Source organism: Cryptotermes secundus, unplaced genomic scaffold, assembly GCF_002891405.2.
Source record: "Cryptotermes secundus unplaced genomic scaffold, Csec_1.0 scaffold47, whole genome shotgun sequence".
Lineage (NCBI taxonomy): Eukaryota > Metazoa > Arthropoda > Insecta > Blattodea > Kalotermitidae > Cryptotermes > Cryptotermes secundus.
In genome coordinates, this window is record NW_019721002.1 from 1,826,413 (window position 1) to 1,845,135 (window position 18,723).

General features: G+C 44.9%; 2 protein-coding genes across 4 annotated transcripts in view; one reads left to right on the forward strand and one right to left on the reverse strand.

Annotated features, from left to right (window-relative positions):
* Positions 1-360: 360 nt before the first annotated feature.
* Positions 361-9,364, reverse strand: LOC111874103 (ATP-dependent RNA helicase DDX24). 2 transcript variants are annotated; one of them, XM_023869327.2, is made up of 10 exons: positions 9,143-9,364; positions 8,176-8,514; positions 7,450-7,597; positions 6,631-6,878; positions 5,684-5,829; positions 4,396-4,670; positions 3,041-3,375; positions 2,713-2,830; positions 1,357-1,534; positions 361-592 (listed from the first exon to the last, which is right to left on the reverse strand). In XM_023869327.2, the coding sequence occupies exons 1-10, from the start codon at positions 9,287-9,289 to the stop codon at positions 379-381; spliced, it is 2,148 nt and encodes a 715-aa protein (XP_023725095.1). In that variant the 5' UTR covers positions 9,290-9,364; the 3' UTR covers positions 361-378. The 2 variants fall into 2 exon arrangements, with proteins under 2 accessions (XP_023725095.1, XP_023725101.1); XM_023869333.2 differs by having other exon boundaries at positions 7,465-7,597; positions 9,143-9,363.
* Positions 9,365-17,798: 8,434 nt separating this feature from the next.
* Positions 17,799-18,723, forward strand: part of LOC111874115 — a 71,307-nt gene continuing 70,382 nt past the window's right edge. The window contains exon 1 of one of the 2 annotated variants that reach the window (XM_033755356.1): positions 17,799-18,136. In XM_033755356.1, coding sequence (XP_033611247.1) covers positions 18,062-18,136 — 75 coding nt within the window. In that variant the 5' untranslated portion in view covers positions 17,799-18,061. The remainder of the gene's footprint in view (positions 18,137-18,723) is intronic. The other variant, XM_023869343.2, reaches the window with a different exon arrangement.

The window sequence follows — 18,723 nt, forward strand, 5'->3', positions numbered from 1 at the left end:
GTCTTAAATTATGATTTATTTAGAAGCGCTGTCTGTAGCTCAGCCAACAGCACTGAATTGCGAGACCAGAGAATGACAAATTGGAAAGAACATCAAAGGAAATGGTTGTGGCCTATTTTAAGATACTGGCCTGGCATTTCCCTGGAGGAGCTGAGGAAACAAGAAATTGCAGTTAGCACAGCCAGTATCCCAGCTGACATTCAAACCAGTTCCTGCCCGATCACAACTTGGAAGCATTATACTTGGGCCAAGTATGGATACGAGCAAGACTGGCAACTTCAGCTTAAAGGTCTGGAAGCATTCAGGACAATGAAGACATGGGAAAGAGGGAAAGGCTGTGAAAAATTTTACACAAGTTCATGACTTGCAATATGTGATTTACTCTTTATTTTTCCTCCTGTTCTTGAGGAACAGGTTGTGCCTGTTTTTCTGAGGTTTGGCCCTGATGTCAACGGCAGATTTTGCCACATTCACAGCGTTACTCATGTCACCATGTTGACGATGACTACACAAAAGGGCTCCAAGTTGTTTGCGCTTCACGGAGGCCAGTCTCCTCAGTTTGTTGCTTTCATCATCATCCATCTGCCGTGGTCTGAATAATGTGTTAAGGATTTACAGTTTCATTCAATGACACCATCAACATTGCATAATAGGATGATTCAACAAGTCTCTCCCCCTGGAAGGGTAGAGGAAATTCATGAATGGAAGGTACCCCAGCCAAGGTTCAAGTGGGTCACATTGTGAATGCATGCCAGAAGTGTTACCACTTGAACCAACTTGCTTGGTTGCATCTAAGTACCCCTTATCTTTTTTTTAAATATACACAAATAAACTGTCATATCCGGTGATATTTGTTATGTCTTTAACATAATTTCCTTCACCGACAGGTAATACTGACTTCATTTTCTGCAGAACAAGAAACTAAAATAAGGGAGAGAGAATTAACATCATGAATACAAAGTACAACCACTGGCTTTCTGGCCTGTGTTCACCTCTATCTAAGATTCCGAACAGAAAACTTTCAATAACTGCATCTGTTTCCATCTTCTGGCAAACTGGTGGGAAGGCACCTACCCAGTTGGGTCCATTAGAAAGGTCTGATCTCATATCACTGAAACATCAATAAATATGTAACATTTCTCATACGGCAAAAGAAACTTGTCAAGAAAAGAATTCATATAATAAGGCCGCAATATTTCAGGTGTTAAAAACAGCAGTGGGGACACATGGCAGTAAATATGGCAACCTTGAAAGATATCACACAAAAAATAACAAACAGATTCAAATTCAATATCAGGGCAATGAAACTCAGTGTGTACAGCGATGTCAAGTCTGCATATGCTGCTGTAAGGATACAAGTCTTCATCATCCACCAGCATATCCATTTCTGTTAGGGCTTTTCGGAACCACCCAGTTTCAGTACTTGACTTCCGAGTAGCCAGTTCAAGCCGATCAAGCTCCTGTGCCAGAGTAACACGCTGCTTTGCAGCTGCTAAGAGGCTGCTTGATATAGGGAACAGCGGCAAATCCTTTGCTGCATAAAGTAAAACACAAGATTTCTGATAACAGTAAACATCCGTTAAATGGAGGTGACATCGACATGCATCACACTTGAACTGACCGTTACATCTGCTGAACGGAACAGTGATGAAGGTAGAACGGGAGAGAAACAGCAAGTGACGGACTGTAATATGGTGTAAAGTCCTTCTATGCCAGGCCGAAGAAATGTGATTGTAAAATGAATCAGAAAATGTCATTATAAAGTTTAGAAAATGCAATTAAAAATCAATTAAATGTGACAATGAGGACTGCCATAGAACATACATACACAAGGAATAATCTCCAACAGCTTTCTAAATAAAGCTGAAATGTTCTAGAGGAAAATGGTGCCTATATTTACCCTTCTATGTGGGAGCCAGGATAGCACAGTCGGTATAGTGACTGGCTACAGGCTGGACAACCAAGGGGTCAGAATTCAAGTGCCAGTGGGGGCAAGAATTTTCACTTCTCCATGTAGTACAGATTGGCTATGGGATCAACATAACCTCCTATCCAATGGGTACCAGGGGCTATTTCCCTGGGGGTAAAGCTGCCAGAGAGTGAAGCTGACCACTCACCTCCAGCTAGTGCCGAGGTCAAGAAAACATGGATCTATACACCCACTCCATCACACGTGTTCATGGTGTAGTACTTAATTAGTTAAGTACAGGGACAACTTTACCTTTTACCCTGAAGATGGAAGCAGCTAGTTCCTCTGAAATGGTTCTTACAGATGCTGGCAATAAGAATGTTCAAACGTGTGTAGGTATGATCTTGCGACCAGCTCTGCACAAACCATCAGCAGAGCTGCAGTCTGGTGTTCAAATGTAACATCCAAAAATTTTACAGTGAGGAGCTGCATAATTTATACTCCTCACTGTACATTATTATGACAATTAAATCACAGATGATGAGATGGGAAGGGCAGGTAGCTTGTACTGAAGAGAAGGGAAATGTATATTAAGTACTAGTAGTGAAACTTGAAGTAAAGAGATGACTCAGAAGATGAGGAAATAATATTAAAATGGATCTCTGTAAGTTCTTCTGAGAACTTCTTGTTCCATAAAAGTTTCAAGTCCTGTCTTTTACGTGCCTCTTAGGTTCGAACTTTTGTGGAGGAGGAGGAGAACACTTAGCAAATAAGACACGAGGTTTCCTACAAGCAACTCTTACTTCTTCCAAGTGTGCGGCAGAGACGTGTGTAGTGGGGAACTTCTGTTGGCTCTATAAGCAGCAGCGTGAGGCCCTCCTTCTGTGCACGAGCTGTACGCCCACTGCGATGCACATAGGTCTTAAAAATAAAGAAACATGTCAGAACAACTGCTTGTCAAGTATCCAAGTGAAGCGTGCTCCTACAAGCACTGAATAATTTGTACAAGGACACCCACAATTAAATAATCTGGGACGCTCCAGACGACAGTAATGTGCATAGCCTGTGGCACAGTAATGTCAGATCTGTATCCTGAAACGTGCTGCCTTCGGACCTCAGCCTGTAACTTACCTCTGAAGTACGAGGGACCTGGTAATGAATAACATGCTGCACGCCAGGGATATCCAGTCCCCGTGCAGCCACGTCTGTTGCAAGCAGCAAGCCGCGGGAATTGTCTCGGAAGCGATCCAGGTTCTTGAGTCTCTGTCTCTGCATCATGTTGGCATGAAGTGGCAGCGGTCGGCACTGGAGCAGAGAGAGAAGCTGCGCCAGTCGGCGCACGCAGCTGATGCTGTTGCAGAAGATGAGTGTTCGTCCTGGGTGTTGCTGGATGAAGTAATAGAGATAAACGTCCTTCTCCTCAAGGGCACACACGATACGAGCTTCCGTCAATGTACCGGCTGTTCCTGTGGGAGGGAACAAAAGCTTCAACCCTCTTCCCACCTCAAAACATGACCAATTTTATATTCATCTGGCTCATGTCCTATGATGCCATAGTGAAGTTGGTTGAGGCTCTATTCTAAAAGCTGGAAGGTCATGGGTTCAATTTCCGATCAGATCACTGGATTTTTTGATCAACCTAATCTTTCTAGATGCACTATGGCCCTGGGTCAACTCAGCCTCTGACAGAAATGAGTACCAGGCATCTTCCTGGGGTAAAGAGTGGCCGAGTGGCACGTAAAGCTGACCTCACAGCCATCTGGGAGCCAACTGTCTAGAAATTGTGGGAGCCTCGACGTCTCACAACCCTATGGACCTCCACGGCCTGTTACAGGGAGAGCTTTAACTTTACTATGCCCTATCAAATAGGAAACCTGAAAACTGGGTACGTCCATGCGAACAATCGACCAAACATTTTAAAATTTACCACCATGTTAGAGTACACATAGTTGGTCTTATAAATTATTTATAATTTATTTATGGTATACTTTAAAAGAGCTGTCAGTTGCTCACCATTTAGCACTGAATGGTGGGATGACCGGCAAATAATGAATTGGAAAGAATGTGAAAGGACAAAATCAGTAAACATAATCAGTATCCTGAATACAAGTCCAGATTCCCACAAACTTTCCCTTTTCATTTCTTGCCCGTTCTCTTGTCTCTCTGCCATGTATTTCCAATACCCAGGTAAAACGTTCTGCTCTGGGTTACTTCACAGGCCTCCTCTCTTTAGATTTCATTCCTAATGCCCTTCAGATGTGCAAATGACATTCTCACAGTGATGAAAATTAAAATAACAGTCTTCTGGGATGTGACAGTGCATACTTTACTACACAGGTACCAACATTTTGGATGAACACGCTGTCTTCATCTTCAGTAAAGATGAGTCAGTCTTCTACCCTGAAGATGGAGGCACTACGCATAATGGAATACACCAAGAACAAAATGTACAGACAGAATCTGGGAATCACAAAATATTCTCTCACCAGATTCCTTTGTAACATCAACCACTTTAGGGTTTGTGACACCGAGCATCGTCATGATGTTCTGCAGCTTCTGCCCCGGTGTGAGTCTGAGCTTCTTGTTCCGGCTCTTCAGACGCCTGGGCGGTTCATGCACCATAGTCAGAGTGGCAGAAAACACAAAGTTCTGCCGCTGCCGCTTCTTGCCTTCGTCGACATTCAGGAGCTCCAGCAAGTTATGCAACTCCTGAAAGTGGCCCCTCTCCAGCATACGGTCTGTCTCGTCGATAGCAAGACACCTGCACACACACCAAATTATCTACCTGAATAAAATACAGGCAGTCCTTGCTTTATAAACACACATATTACAAAATTTGCTCACGCAAACTTTTATAATGAAGCCCGAACCATCAGCTTGGCGTGCCATCCGAATGCGACTTCATCCATCTGAAATCCCTTCCAAACAACCACAAGTGCATCTGAATGAATATGGAAACCATGGAATGTGACATCATCCAGTCAGTACGCCTTATGCTCGGTTGCTGTGTCCATCTCATGTCAAATTTTAGTGTTTTATAACATTGTTGATAGGTATTTTTATGCCATATGACAGTCTCCAGTGGTTAGAGCATAATTCAATATGTTTCTGATGCTTACACATTTTGTTTGAGGCAATAAAATTTGTAATTTATGTTTATTTTTTTGGTTGTTCAGAAACATAAACCCCAAGTACAACACAATGCCTATGGAACACAGGAATTCACATTGACAAATATTGTTTTGTGAATTCTGTCAAGGAATGTAACTATTCATATGTCAGGACTGCCTCTATACAATAACATAACATTTTACAGTCAGACAGTTAATCCATTTGTCGTGTGGATGCTACTCACTACAACAACCATCATAAAAGCTGTAAAAAAACTATATTCTGATCTACTACTCCTGCCATGTAAGAATGTTTCTTATTACCATGGCATGGAATGGTTGCGGTTGGAGAAAATGCCTCCGGATATGCAGGGCAATAAACTGAAAAAGCAGTTCTGGATAATGGGCAAGGAGTGGTCTGCCAGCATAACAGGTTGGCTGGGGGTTAACAATTCCTTGCCACATAAAATCAGCATGTTATGACATGTCACACAAGCCCTTGGATGAATTCTTCAGAATGAGGGGTTCCCACACATGGAAAACCACGCCCTCTCCAACCGATGGCAGAAACAGAGCCAGTCCCTGAGGATACTCAATCCAATGTATGATATCCAAAACAACATCCAAGCTTACTGTTACACATCACCATTTATGCTTAGCTTACCTGATATTGCTAACTTGAGCCAGGTGAGGATTACCATCCTGTATGAGCTCCCAAAGTCGTCCAGGAGTTGCGACTACGATTTCTGGTCCGCGGCTAAGCAAGCGTTCCTGCTTCTGGGGTGCCATGCCACCAACCACTACAGCTATCTGGAAAATATAGCTAGCATCTTACATTCACAGATCTCTACAGCCATGTCTCAGTTTCTAAGGGCCATACTTCTCAAATACCCCACACACTTTACAAAACAAAATTTTGTCACCATTAATATCAACACGAGAATCGTGAATTATGCACAGACAAAGAGCAATGAAGACACGTGATGTCATCACATGCTGACAGATGTGACAACTGGGAACTGTTTCTGTCTCCAGGCCATTTCCTGCCATGCATGTGTGGGGTAGCATAGCTGGTTAAAGCACTAGGCTACAAGTCAGAAGGTTGCAAGTTCGATTCCTGACGAGGTCACTGGATTTTTCAATTGACCTGATCCTTCCAGCTGTACTATGGCTCTGAGATCGACTCAGCCTCTAACAGAAATGAGTACAAAAAATCTTCTTTGGGGTAAAGTGTGGCCGGCGCATAAGACTGACAACCTCACCGCCCGATGAGCCTCCATGGCCTATTACAGAGGTAGAAAAGTAAAGTTGTCCCTGTGCTTCACTAACTAAGCACTACACCATGAAGGTGTATGGGGGAGTGGGTGTACAGATCCACATTTTCTTGACCTTGGCAGTAATTGGAGGTGAGCTGTCAGCTTCACACCTCGGCCGCTTTACCCCTGATACCCATTGGACAGGAGGCTGGGTGGGCCTTAGAGCTGGTCTGGATGACATGAAGAGAAAATTCTTGACCCTACCTGGACCCTTCAGTCATTCAAGCCCACAGCCAGTCACTATATCACCTATGCTACCAACTCCTGTTACCTTCTGTGTCTGTCCAGAACTAACCTTAATGCCAGTGTATCTAGCAGCAGCTGTAAGATGTTTATGAACTTGCATTGCGAGCTCCCTTGTGGGGGTTAACACCAGGGCATAAAGCTTTGACTGTGAACAGCCTGGAGTGTTGTGGGGTGAGACATCCTTCATAACTTGGACGCAGCCAAGACCCACCATTTCCCTGCTGTTCTCATCCTCATGCTCTTCATACTCATTTTCGCTCTGACATGGCTCAGCCTCTATTGTCCTCTTTGCATGAACTGAAAACAAGAATAGGCTTCAATACTCTTTGTGCATGTGGCTAGAGCCTTCAAAAAGGGTAAAGTTATCCCTGTACCTTGGTACTGTGCCATCAATAAGCATGAGGATTGGAGATATAGCTCCATGCATTCTTAATTTGGCACTAGATGACTGAATAGTTTCATGCTCTCGATGCTTTAAGTCTAAATAAATAGGTCTTGGTACCCCATGGAGACGAGGCTGGATGGACCCCTGAGCTGGTTGGGACACAACGGAGAAGAGAAAAAACCTGATACCCCCAATCACATAATCCACAGCCAAGTCGCTGCACTGACTGAGGTACCCAGCTCAACGTTACTAAACTGACTAAAGCAATAATTTGTTGGTGGTCAAAACACAGTAGTCAGAGAAGTTGTGTGCAAGTGTGTTGATAATTTCAGCAAACATTAACATGGATAAACACAAAATCTCACATTCTACCAGCCATCATGGCAAAATAATAAAGTTCCATTGAATAACATGCAACAAATTTCATCAATGGAAGTGACATATCACTTTCAGCCGGCCACAACAATGCTGCATCATACATACCAAGGTTGTATCTACCTGCACTTTGGCCCCTGTCTTCGAGAATTCTGTGTAGAATTGGGATCCCAAACGCGAGAGTTTTCCCACTGCCAGTTTCAGCAGCACCGAGGATATCCCTGCGGCCCAACACGGCAGCCGGCAGAGTCTTGGCCTGCAACATAATTCAACTTCCTTCTGCTGCCAATCTGTTTCGGTACAGTATACCAGTGTAGTTTTATCTGTATTACTCTCATACACACTGCATTTAGGTCATAGGCAAACAGGAGTAATTATTACTGTCACAAAAAAAGAAGCAATTGTTCTATCGTTTGAAGAAAAAAAGAGTGATTCCAGTAAATCTGCATGTGCGAGACATCAGTCTCAGCTTGAATATTTTGTATCACTCACTTCCTTCAAGAGAAAGAATAAAATATAATACATAATCCATAAAACTGCTCACTGAGTTTGATGTGACGTGCATTTTTGACCAATCACTGCGCAACACCACAATCTTGTGGCCAATAGCTGAGTGACATCTGGCACACCTGCCACACTCCATGCTACACATCTTCACATTTTCAAAAGGAAAGAGGGGGGGGGGGGGGGGAATAGGGCCAGGTATATCCACAAATAAACCTGAAAATGTGATTTTAGTGCTGCACCTTCTGCAGGAAGATATGCAATTATATTTCATAACTAGTATTTCACACTGTTCACCACAGTAACCCGAGACTGGTTTCTAAATCTTACCTGAATTTCCGTGGGCTCCACAAACCCTTGTTCTTCCAGTGCCCTCAGTATAGGACTCATAATGCCCACTCCATGCCAAGCAGACATTTTGCTCTCCAGAAGTTCTGATGACATGCTCTTCCTCTCAGCATCATCAGTATCTGATGATTCTGTTTCATCCTTATTGACTTCAGGCACTTCTTTTGGCTTCTCAAGCACAGTCCTTATCTGCTGTTTCCTTCTACAGTTGACTTTTCTCCTTTTAGAAGACGGCTGTCCAAAATCTTTTTTCCGTTTGGTGCTTCTGCGCTGAATGTCCCCATCTGAGGTCAGAGCATTGACGTGCTTGCCAGGTGTTTGCTATTAACAGTGAATATTATCTAAATCCACAGAGCAGAATCGTCCTTGAGAAGCTGAAATTTGCTCCATAACTGTGTTCACATTAGCTTGCTGCTGGAGTATTCTAGACTGTGACACCAGGTAGTCTCAGGGTTCTTTGACCTTACAAATGAAAGCAGCATATTCTTCTTAAACACTGGTATCCACCTCCAAGGCTACATGGTGTCATAACCCAGAATATGCATCGGCACATTCTCACTACACCTCCCCAGTCGACAGTGTCACCTGTCATGCCGACAATTGTGGTACATAGTTCAAAGGCAAAAGCCACACAACTTATTGAAAACTTCCGAAAACCCCAAAAACTGTCCTTATAAAGCAACATGAAACGACTTCCGACCCATTAATTAAAACTATTTCGACTGATCCGCGGCTTGTCCTATCACCTTGCATGTGGTTACGTGCCATCAATAAGGCCAGTTAATCAGCAACTTAAAACTTTGAGCAATAACGTGATTTTTGGCCAAAAACTAAACTTTATAATAACGAAACTACGTGATATTCCAAATTCTACCATTTGGACTGGAGAAAGCATTCTTAATCTGTAACCCAACACTTCATCATACTCCGCATATTATTCATGTCCTACCTTGCGAATACTCTTTGCGCCATAGTCTTTAACCAATTTATAATCTGTTAATTCCTCTATTCCAACTAATCCTTCAACTCCTTTCGATATTAAGTTTTCAGTCAACTGCACAGGTTTCCAACTACCACACTTTCCTTTCCTGCCCATGTCGGTAACACAGACATCAAATCACACGGCATAACAAACGCAGTACACGGAGTAGAGCGCGTGTAACACCACGGATTACCAACATACGTTCACTTTTGGCCTATAGGTTGGCAGCAGCGTAATGTATACTCTTCTGCCATCTATGCAACACACGGCTTCGTGAGCGAAGACGGTGGTACACACGGTAGCCGAATCGGTAAGACGATTTACTACTATCCGACCCCCTCAATTCCCTTCTTCCACTTCCCCTCCCATCAACAATCATACCACGGCAGATAATGGTTTTTAATGCTGGGTGGGAACTTGCTTCTTCGTCTCTTGGGCGAAATTAAGTGCATGTGAACTCAGAATTAGTACACAAAAATAATTTTTTACTGACACCGTTGTTAATACTAATTTTAAAATTTTAAATTTTGGACTACAACCACTGATACCGTAATATTCTCAGATTAGGCACGGGTTCAGTACAGATAATAGAATATCTTCGCAAAGAGTTCTGTGGTTCCCACACATCAGAGACTATAGAAGAGTACTTTCGAGATATGATACCCTGTAGTTTGGTCGAAGTATACCTCCGAAACGTCGACAACACTGACTTCATTCAGAAGATGTAAACACTCAAGAGTCTAACTAATGTCAACTGCGAACAGCCGTGGAAACCTTCACATGCCTGTTAGCTGTGAGTCAGTTATTGCTTGGGTAGCAGTCACCCCGTCAGAGGACAGTAAACCCATCTCCACCAAAGAACCGTGAAATCGGAAACAAGCGAAGAGCTCACGAAACTAACACACGTCAGCTTCACAAATCCAGAGTTTCGGTTTATGTAATTACTGTTTCAGCAACTCTGATATGACTGATGAGCTGGAAGGAAAAGGGGCCTAACTTGAGGCACTGTTCCACTGTTTGCTTGGAGGGTCTGAGGAATACAACGACGTACCCCTAAGGAGAATCGGTCTTGAGCTGAGATGTGAACCTGGAATCTCCTGAAGAGACACAGGAGTGCTACCCACTAGGCAGCAAAGTGCAGTAAAACTGAAGAATACTTCCGGGAGATAACGCTGTGTAGCCCGTTGAAGGTAAATCGAAGTTTTGGAGAAATATATCGCTTCCATCTTCAGGGTCGAAGAAAAAGCCGGGCAAAAAACCAGCAATCAGAGCGCTATAGGAATTACGAACATAGAACAGCAAAAAAGATATAGTTATTTATTAAGGACATATAAGTAGAGACAAGTGGGGCGCGAACCCAGAGCCTGGGTACCACTGGTTCATCGCCCCTTTAGGTGGTAGTCGCAAACAGATGTCTCTGATGGTTCATGTTGCTGCAGACCGCAGGAAGCTGTCAACTTACCTCACAGTCTTACAGCTGTAAATTCGGTCTGATATTGTACTCAAGATTACTGCCTTTTGTGCCGTGGTGCGGTGTAGTCTGGTAGACTGTTACCGACATTTTGGAGGAACCGGCAGGCGGCGTTGATAACAATCCACCAGAACGCAAGGGCTCACTTTCTTAGTCATCTGCGCTACAGCCTCAAATCTCACATGATTTTTGCATTGTCTTCTACGTAAATGCCGTATCTAATATTTTGTTGATCCAAATTCATTGATTCTTCAAGAATATATAATTTTGTCGATTGGTTTAACATTTCGAATTTATCATAAAAGTTCTGGTAAACCGAGTAAAACGATTGAAATAAAATTCAAATGTCTTTCGTTCATCCCTCGTGACGATGAGCGACATGCTTAATGAGGGAGAACATGGTACAACACAATCGAAATAAATTGGAGCACCTGAAAGGGAGAGAGAGATTGAGGAGTAAACGTAGTCAATCCGGAAGTAAAATATCTCTGAGAGATCTCACTAGTGTAATGCCCTCGTGTTCTAATGCAGACTGCTGCAGCTGTTCTGGAATGGCCTGGTAAGCCTGCTAACCACTCTTCTGAAGCTGCAGAACTAGAAAGCGATGGAGGAAATGCAGCACGCCAGTTCCAAACAAACTGCTTTATTAAAACACACTAATTAAAATAAATGTACAGCGATCTAAAATTAACCCACTAATCTTCAGTCTTGCTGAAATAAGTTCATAATTCAAAACCTGAAGCAATTCAATCAGAACTTTAGAATTCAGAGCGCAGAAATTTAGGATAACTGAAGGCCATTTTCAAGAATCAAGAGATTGTTACAGCTGCAGACAGGACTGATTTAGAGCCCTTCTTTTCTACTGTAGACTGCGACTGAACCAAAACGTGCTGATAAATTTTCTCATACCCGGCGCACTCGATTCGGTCATGCAACTTCTGGACAGAGGGAGGATTAAAAACAAAAAAGACAGCGTAACAATCGCAGCTTGTCGAGACCGGATGTAGCATGAAGCACGTTCTCCTTTCGAACTTCGTTAATCGCCTATCTATCATCACAAAACAAAATCTTTAGGAAAAATTGACACTTATAAAACGCGTGAAAGACAACAGGTAAAACTTGAAAACTTTTTGAGGACCTTTCCTCCAGATTTTCAGAAGTCCTCATATTTTAATATATAGGCTGCAAGTGATCCTCAACATCCTAACAAACTGTCAATTCAAAGAAAGCGGGAGGTTCAATGCGCTTGCAGTGGTGCAGGTGTAAGCAGCCTCATTCTCACGGAACAGCCGCTGCTAATCGGTTCATTGGGCCGGCGCCATAGCTCAAGCGGCTAGTCGCTGGCTTCCCACCTTAGCGGCCCGGGTTCGATCCCGGGCTTGGTCAAGTGGGATTTGTGGTGGACAAAGTGGCGCTGGGGCAGGTTTTCTCCGAGTACTTCGGTTTCCCCTGCCAATGTTCATTCCACCGATTGCTCCACAATCACCCTCACCTATCATCTGGGGCTGGTACAATAGGCCAGAAGTGGCCGCAGTACACGGGACTTAGTCCCACTCCACTAGCAATAAAAATATTAAAAAAAAAAAACGGTTCATTGAAGATTTTCCCGATCAGTCCATTTCTAACTGATAAAAATGGCGTCTTCCTTTCGTGGCAAATTTTCTTTTTAACTATAAGAGCGTGAATTTCTAAACGTACCTATGCATATTAGGGTTGCTGGGTCAGGCAGCATTCCGGAAATTTTGCAGCAACTTCTGAACGCGCTCCTTTCACTATACACTGAGTATCTGATACGAGTTCTCCTATTACTGCGTGTGTCCTCGTTGTCGCGAGAATGTGTTTACCGAGCTGTTGCCTGGCAACGATGTGGTGCACACAGACACAGAGACAACAAGACGATCCCATAACCCTACTTAATTTCTTCAAAATAAGATACGTAGGCCAAACAGCAATCGAATGCAACACAACTAACAGAAGAAAACAGACTTCTGGGATGTGGCGCCGTGTAGATATTGTGTTAACCGACGTTTCGGATGAACGTATCGCCTCCATCTTCAGGGTAGAAAAGAAAAATAAGAAATCCGCGAGCGAACCAGAGTGAGCAGGTGTTTGTACGCCCTGGCGTCTTTACCTCCAGCGAAAGAATATCCCCTATCCATTGTCATAAGGCACGATGACCCCGTGGTGAAGATAAATAATTCCGCTCCCCGCCAGGAATTGAACCCCTGTTCTCTGTGTAGCTCCTACTTACTCACTGTACTGAAGGAGACACGCTTTCTCTCACACACAGACTTACATCGTCAGGAAATCGTCGGCCTGAGTTTCACGGTGTTTGCTGAACGTGGGGTTTCCTTTCACCGCACTTTTTACTCAATATCTTTGTTCCTTCTGTGGCTCTTTCCTCTGTTTACTTTTCCCGCCGCTCTCCCGTCCCCCGGGAACTGTACTCGAGCACTTCTTCCTCGCAGCTAAGCCAGCATCCAATTTGTGCGGAGGGCGCGCACCAACAAGTGGCGGGACTGAGTGCTGCTTATGATTGGTGCAAATCCACTTTCACTGGAGGCACGTGACACCAGAGGTGAGTACAGGCTGCGTTCGCACTTGGCTCCTAGCGCTGCGCGTGAGAAGTACGACAAGACATAGCGGGGCAGTGGTTACATTCGCACCGTAATTTAGGCCCTGCTACGACCCATACACACCCTACAATAATTATCTCAGTTAATGGACTCTGACCACATCCACTGCGCGCTGCTGAGAAGGACCAGGTCTAAAGCACGGACAGAAGGTTCCTACCACTGTCCTTGTGGAATCGCCTGACCTACAGACCTCGAAAATTAGAACATTCATTAATGACTAACATAATATTAAAATGCATAAGCCGGAAGGTCGCGGGTTAGATTCCCGGTGAGGTCTTAATCCTTATAAATGATATGAACTCCGTCCCAAGTGCAAACAATATATTATATGTCCTTGATCTTGCTCTCCTTTACACTACATGTTTCGGCCTCAAACGGCCGTCATCAGGTGTATACACTCACGTTGCTGTTACACTGCACTTAGTTTAAAATTTAACATTTAAAAACACATTGTTCCTTCAGAGAAAATTTTTAAAGGATTTTAAAATTAGAACTAAAGATTTTATAGTGCTACTATAGGAAAATCAAAATTAACGTGTGCAATATAATCTACATACCAGACACATATCAACGAGGTAGATGTTGATAATACGAAGAAAATAACAATGTGTTTGTAAATGTTAAATTTTAGACTGGGTTCAGTGTAGCAGCGACGTTAAGAGTATACACCTGATGATGGCCGTTTGAGGCCGAAACATGTAGTGTAAAGGAGAGCAAGATCAAGGACATAAAATATATTGTTTGCACTTGGGACGGAGTTTATATCATTTATCGTGTAGAGTGCAACAAGATGCTTAAATATAATATTCACCTAATCCTTCGAGCCGCACTATGGCCCTGGGGTCGACCCAGCCTCTAACAGAAATCAGAAACAGGAATCTTCCTGGGGGTAAAGGGCGGCCGGAGCATAAGGTTGACAACCTCACTGCCATCTGTGAGCCGATTGTCTACATAATGTGGAAGCCTCGACGTCTCACATCCCTATCGGCCTTCACGGCCTGTTACAGGGATTGCTTCTCCTTTACCATCACATAATGATAAAAATGCACGTCTCGAAAAGAAAAGGCTCTCGTTTCACTGTGATGTGACTACGGTTCTAGACCAAGTGAGCCTTGGGACGCAAGACCAAAAAGACTGAGAGGCACTTCGCACATCTGGAGAGAATGTGAGGGCTCGGTATCGACAGGGTTTGGTTAGTGACGCTATCAGCAGTTCGTGCTATGGGAGGGTGAACAGAGCAGTGAAGAGTGAATGGGCAGGGACGTGGAGTAATCTGAAGTAAAATTCCGGAATTTTCCAGGAAGTAAAACCATGAAAACATCAGCGAGGACAGCCGTTGTCCGGGTCGAGATTTGAACCCAAAACCTCCCGAATGCCATGTAGGAGTGAGGACGTTAGCGAAGGCTGTGTAATAAGGATCTTCGTAACTTGTGCTTCAGGCGCTACAGGGAATATTATTGGAATGATGAACTCAAGGATAGGATAGGATGGGGTTATCATGTAGCACTCGCGAGAGAGATGAGAAATGCATGCAGAGTTATGTTCGACAAACATGAAGGGAAGTCAAATAGGGACATATGTACATGGGAGTATAATATTAAAATTAGTGTTCAGGAGAGAGGGTTTGAGGTTGAGGACTATATTAATTTAGGTCACTGCAGGATCAAGGCGTCAGTTCTTGTGAACACGAACAAGTCTTCCAAATCTGACACAATTAGTTCGGTAGGTGGTTACGTACGTTTGTTGAGACCTCCAACTTCTACCAGGCTACACGACGTCACAGCAATGTTCATAATTACCGCTGTGAGAACCTCAAATCACACGTGACAATAAACGAGATGGCAGGCAGACTCACTTCATACTGAGACTGGGGCTCTTAAGACTCTCGCTGTGTTGTCACGCCGTGTAATTCGGAGGGCCTGACGTTTCGGAAGAATATATCAGCTCCATCTTGAGAGTCAATGAGTAAGCCTAGCTCAGCTTACCACCTAATTCTGTTGGTTTCTTGCTTGGCTTATCCTTTGATTACGAAGATGGAGGCGACAAGTTCCTACGAAACGTCGAGCTCTCTCCAAACTACACGGCGTTACGGCCCAACAGACCGTACTGTTGATTCTGAATGACTCTTATGTTGCTAATGGGGTGGGACTATGTCCCTTGTACTGCGGCCACTTCTGGCCTATTGTACCAGCCCCAGACGATAGGTGAGGGTGATTGTGGAGCAACTGGTGGAATGAAGATTGGCAGGGGAAACCGAAGTACTTGGAGAAAACCTGCCCCAGCGCCATTTTGTCCACCACAAATCCCACTTGACCAGACCCGGACCGAACCCGGACCGCCGCGGTGGAAAGCCAGCGACTAACCGCTTGAGCTATGGCACGGCCCTAACTGCACAGAACTTGCCGCCAGATCGAAGCCGCTGTGAGCACCGGGCTCACCACCGAGACTCACCACGAACACTGCAAAATGCGAATAGTAATGGTTATCCTCTTCATTCAGATGGCTGTTCCAAATTTGTTCTAAAATGTCTCAACTCTCGGCTGCTGGACCACAGAAGCACGTGCCAACTTAGTCTGTCTTGCTCTCTCTCTCTCTCCTCTGTCGCGTCCAAACCGGATGCGGAACCCATCCAGCCTTCTATCCAACGGCTATCGGAGAATCTTTATATAGAGGATAAGGCGACTGGGGCGTGAAACTAACTACTCATCTCCATCAAGCACTGACGGATATGAACGCGTTAATATCCACTCCCCCATATGTCACTCACCTCCAACTAGTTCCGAGATCAAGACTATGTGGATCTATACACCCACTCCACCCATACGTCTTCAAATCCAATTGAATAGGAGGTTTAATGGGCCTTGGTTTCGATGTGGACGATGTAAAAAAAAAATCTCTCGCCCCTGCCGAAAGCCGAACCTCGATTTCTCGGTCGCCCACATAGTAACCTAGTCTCTTTCCTGCCTGAGCTATCCCGGATCGGTCGGTCAGTCTGGGCCTAAGATCCGCTGAAATGTGGTTCGGACGCAGAAGTGAGGAATCGTTTGTTGTAATCCCGGTGATCGCACGCAAGCATCCGATTTATCGCCCGGACGAGAGCACAGAACCCTTTATGCATATATTTAATGACTTCATCTGTAAACTGTGGGGGTGGGAACATCGTCAAATATTTAATGGCTGGAGGTGAAATGAAAATTCCATTAATTAAACAATGGAGTGAAATGAGTACGTTTCTGCTCCCTCGGCTATAACCACGCATTTCGACGACAAATTCAGAACTTGTGTTTACTGTATGAACCGAAGTACATGCAAGATGAACTAGAAACATCTGCAGGCCTGCAACAATTATTAAATCTACAATTCTCTTCTTCTTCTTCCCTTCCTCCTCCCCTGTTTCCATTTCATTCTGGCCGAGGGACGAAAATTATCCAATTTGTTCTCCCTTCGCATAAGGCTTTCTTTTCGATGCCTTGCCAGTCTTACGTAATTTCGTATCGAAATGTATCGTCTTATTCCTGATCTTCCCGGAGTTCATTTTCCGTCAAATTATATTTTATAACGTGCTCTTCGGTATCCATGTTCTGTCCATCTAAACGGCTTCTCAAGAAGGGCTCAGCTCCATGAGCATTTTTTTTTATTGCTAGTGGGATGGGACTAAGTCCCTTGTACCGCGGCCACTTCTGGCCTATTGTACCAGCCCCAGATGATAGGTGAGGGTGATTGTGGAGCAATTGCTGGAATGAAGATTGGCAGGGGAAACCGAAGTACTGGGAGAAAACCTACCCCAGCGCCATTTTACCCACCACAAATCCCACTTAACCAGACCCAGGATCGAACCCGGGCCACCGCGGTGGGAAGCCAGCGACTAACCTCTTGAGCTATGGCGCGGCCTCCAGTGCTCTGAAAGCGTGTTACCACATGCGGGAGGACATCACCATCCCGGCTGTGTGCTGCGGACAGGCAGCGTACCAGGCGCTGTGCCAGTGCTTCCTTGCTGACAAGAGACACTGCAGATGTCTCACGTTCTGGGGATGTCGCCACGCGGCGACTTATACGTCTGTTACGAAGAAGCACGGACATAAACTCTTTAATGAGAGAATAATCATAGGCGATGAAGTGGAAGGAAGCCATTACGGTATTCAAGTGGATAGGCAGAGGAAAACTATGGGAATAATCTCTTCTGTGAGAAGACACTTCGGGATTCGAAGCCAATTCACGTTTACGACGTTTACCGTGGACGCTGGCCTGAGAGGCAGAGATAAATGAGGCGGTATAGTGACTAAACTGAGGGCTGGGGTTTGAGTTCTGGGAGATTCAGGTTCTCCGCATCGATCAGACCGGAAATGGGACCCAGACATCCCCTTATCCAGTGTGTACCTGGGCTTGAAGTTGGTCAATGCTGAGATTAACATCCACTTCCCCATGTGTCTTCATGGCGGGGTGTTTAATTAAGCAAAATGACAAGTTTTTCTTTACTTTACACAGCTCGTTACTGCAGGGGGACGGCAGCGACCACCTATGGATCAGGCGCAGACGCAAGCCCATCCTTCGACAGGCAACCTCCCTCTCCGCAGTACACGCGTCGGGTCCATACAAGGCGGACGTCCGTGTCGCTCAGACGCTGGCAAGAACACGCGTCGGGATGCATCGCACTGCGGAGTCCTGCGGCCCCAAGGTCCGTCCTCTGAGAGCTGCAACGTGTCTGCTCGCACGCTGACCTGTGAATGAAAGCAGCCAGCGGGCTCACTCCCAGTTCCGTCCAGCAGCAACTCGGACACTATGGCCATCCTGCAGTCGTGTTGCTGTTGGCGCTCCCTCCGGACCGGCAGCTATGCCAGCGCCATCTACACCGCAGTAAGTAGGCTGGCTCCACGTGCCTGTGCTCACAGAAGCAAGCAGTAAGTAGGCTGGCTCCACGTGTCTGTGCTCACAGAAGCAAGCAGTAAGTAGGCTGGCTCCACGTGTCTGTGCTCACAGAAGCAAGCAGTAAGTAGGCTGGCTCCACGTGTCTGTGCTCACAGAAGCAAGCAGTAAGTAGGCTGGCTCCACGTGCCTGTGTTCACAAAAGCAAGCACATGTTCTCTAATCCACGCAAGATTCATACTTGTTTTGGAGGGACATACCGAGCCGACGGCGTGCTATGAGGTTCTCAGCAGTGCTCACTGGCCTGGCTATTCGAAGAAATAATCTTTGGCCTCAGTTTTAATGTCTTTCAATGTGGAGGGCTTCAGGAGAGCCACGCAGTAGCAACTTGGAGCTTGGGAAACATCTCAGCTAAAATCCATCTGTATAAGATTCAAATTGAATAGCTGAAAACCCGAAGGCTTCTGGAGGTCTCGGTTCCATGGAGTCAGTCACTTCCTGCCTCGCAGGCAAAATCTGCGTCTCACTGCATACGCTAAACTGTTAATGCTGTTTAGGGAAAAAAATCGATGCTTATT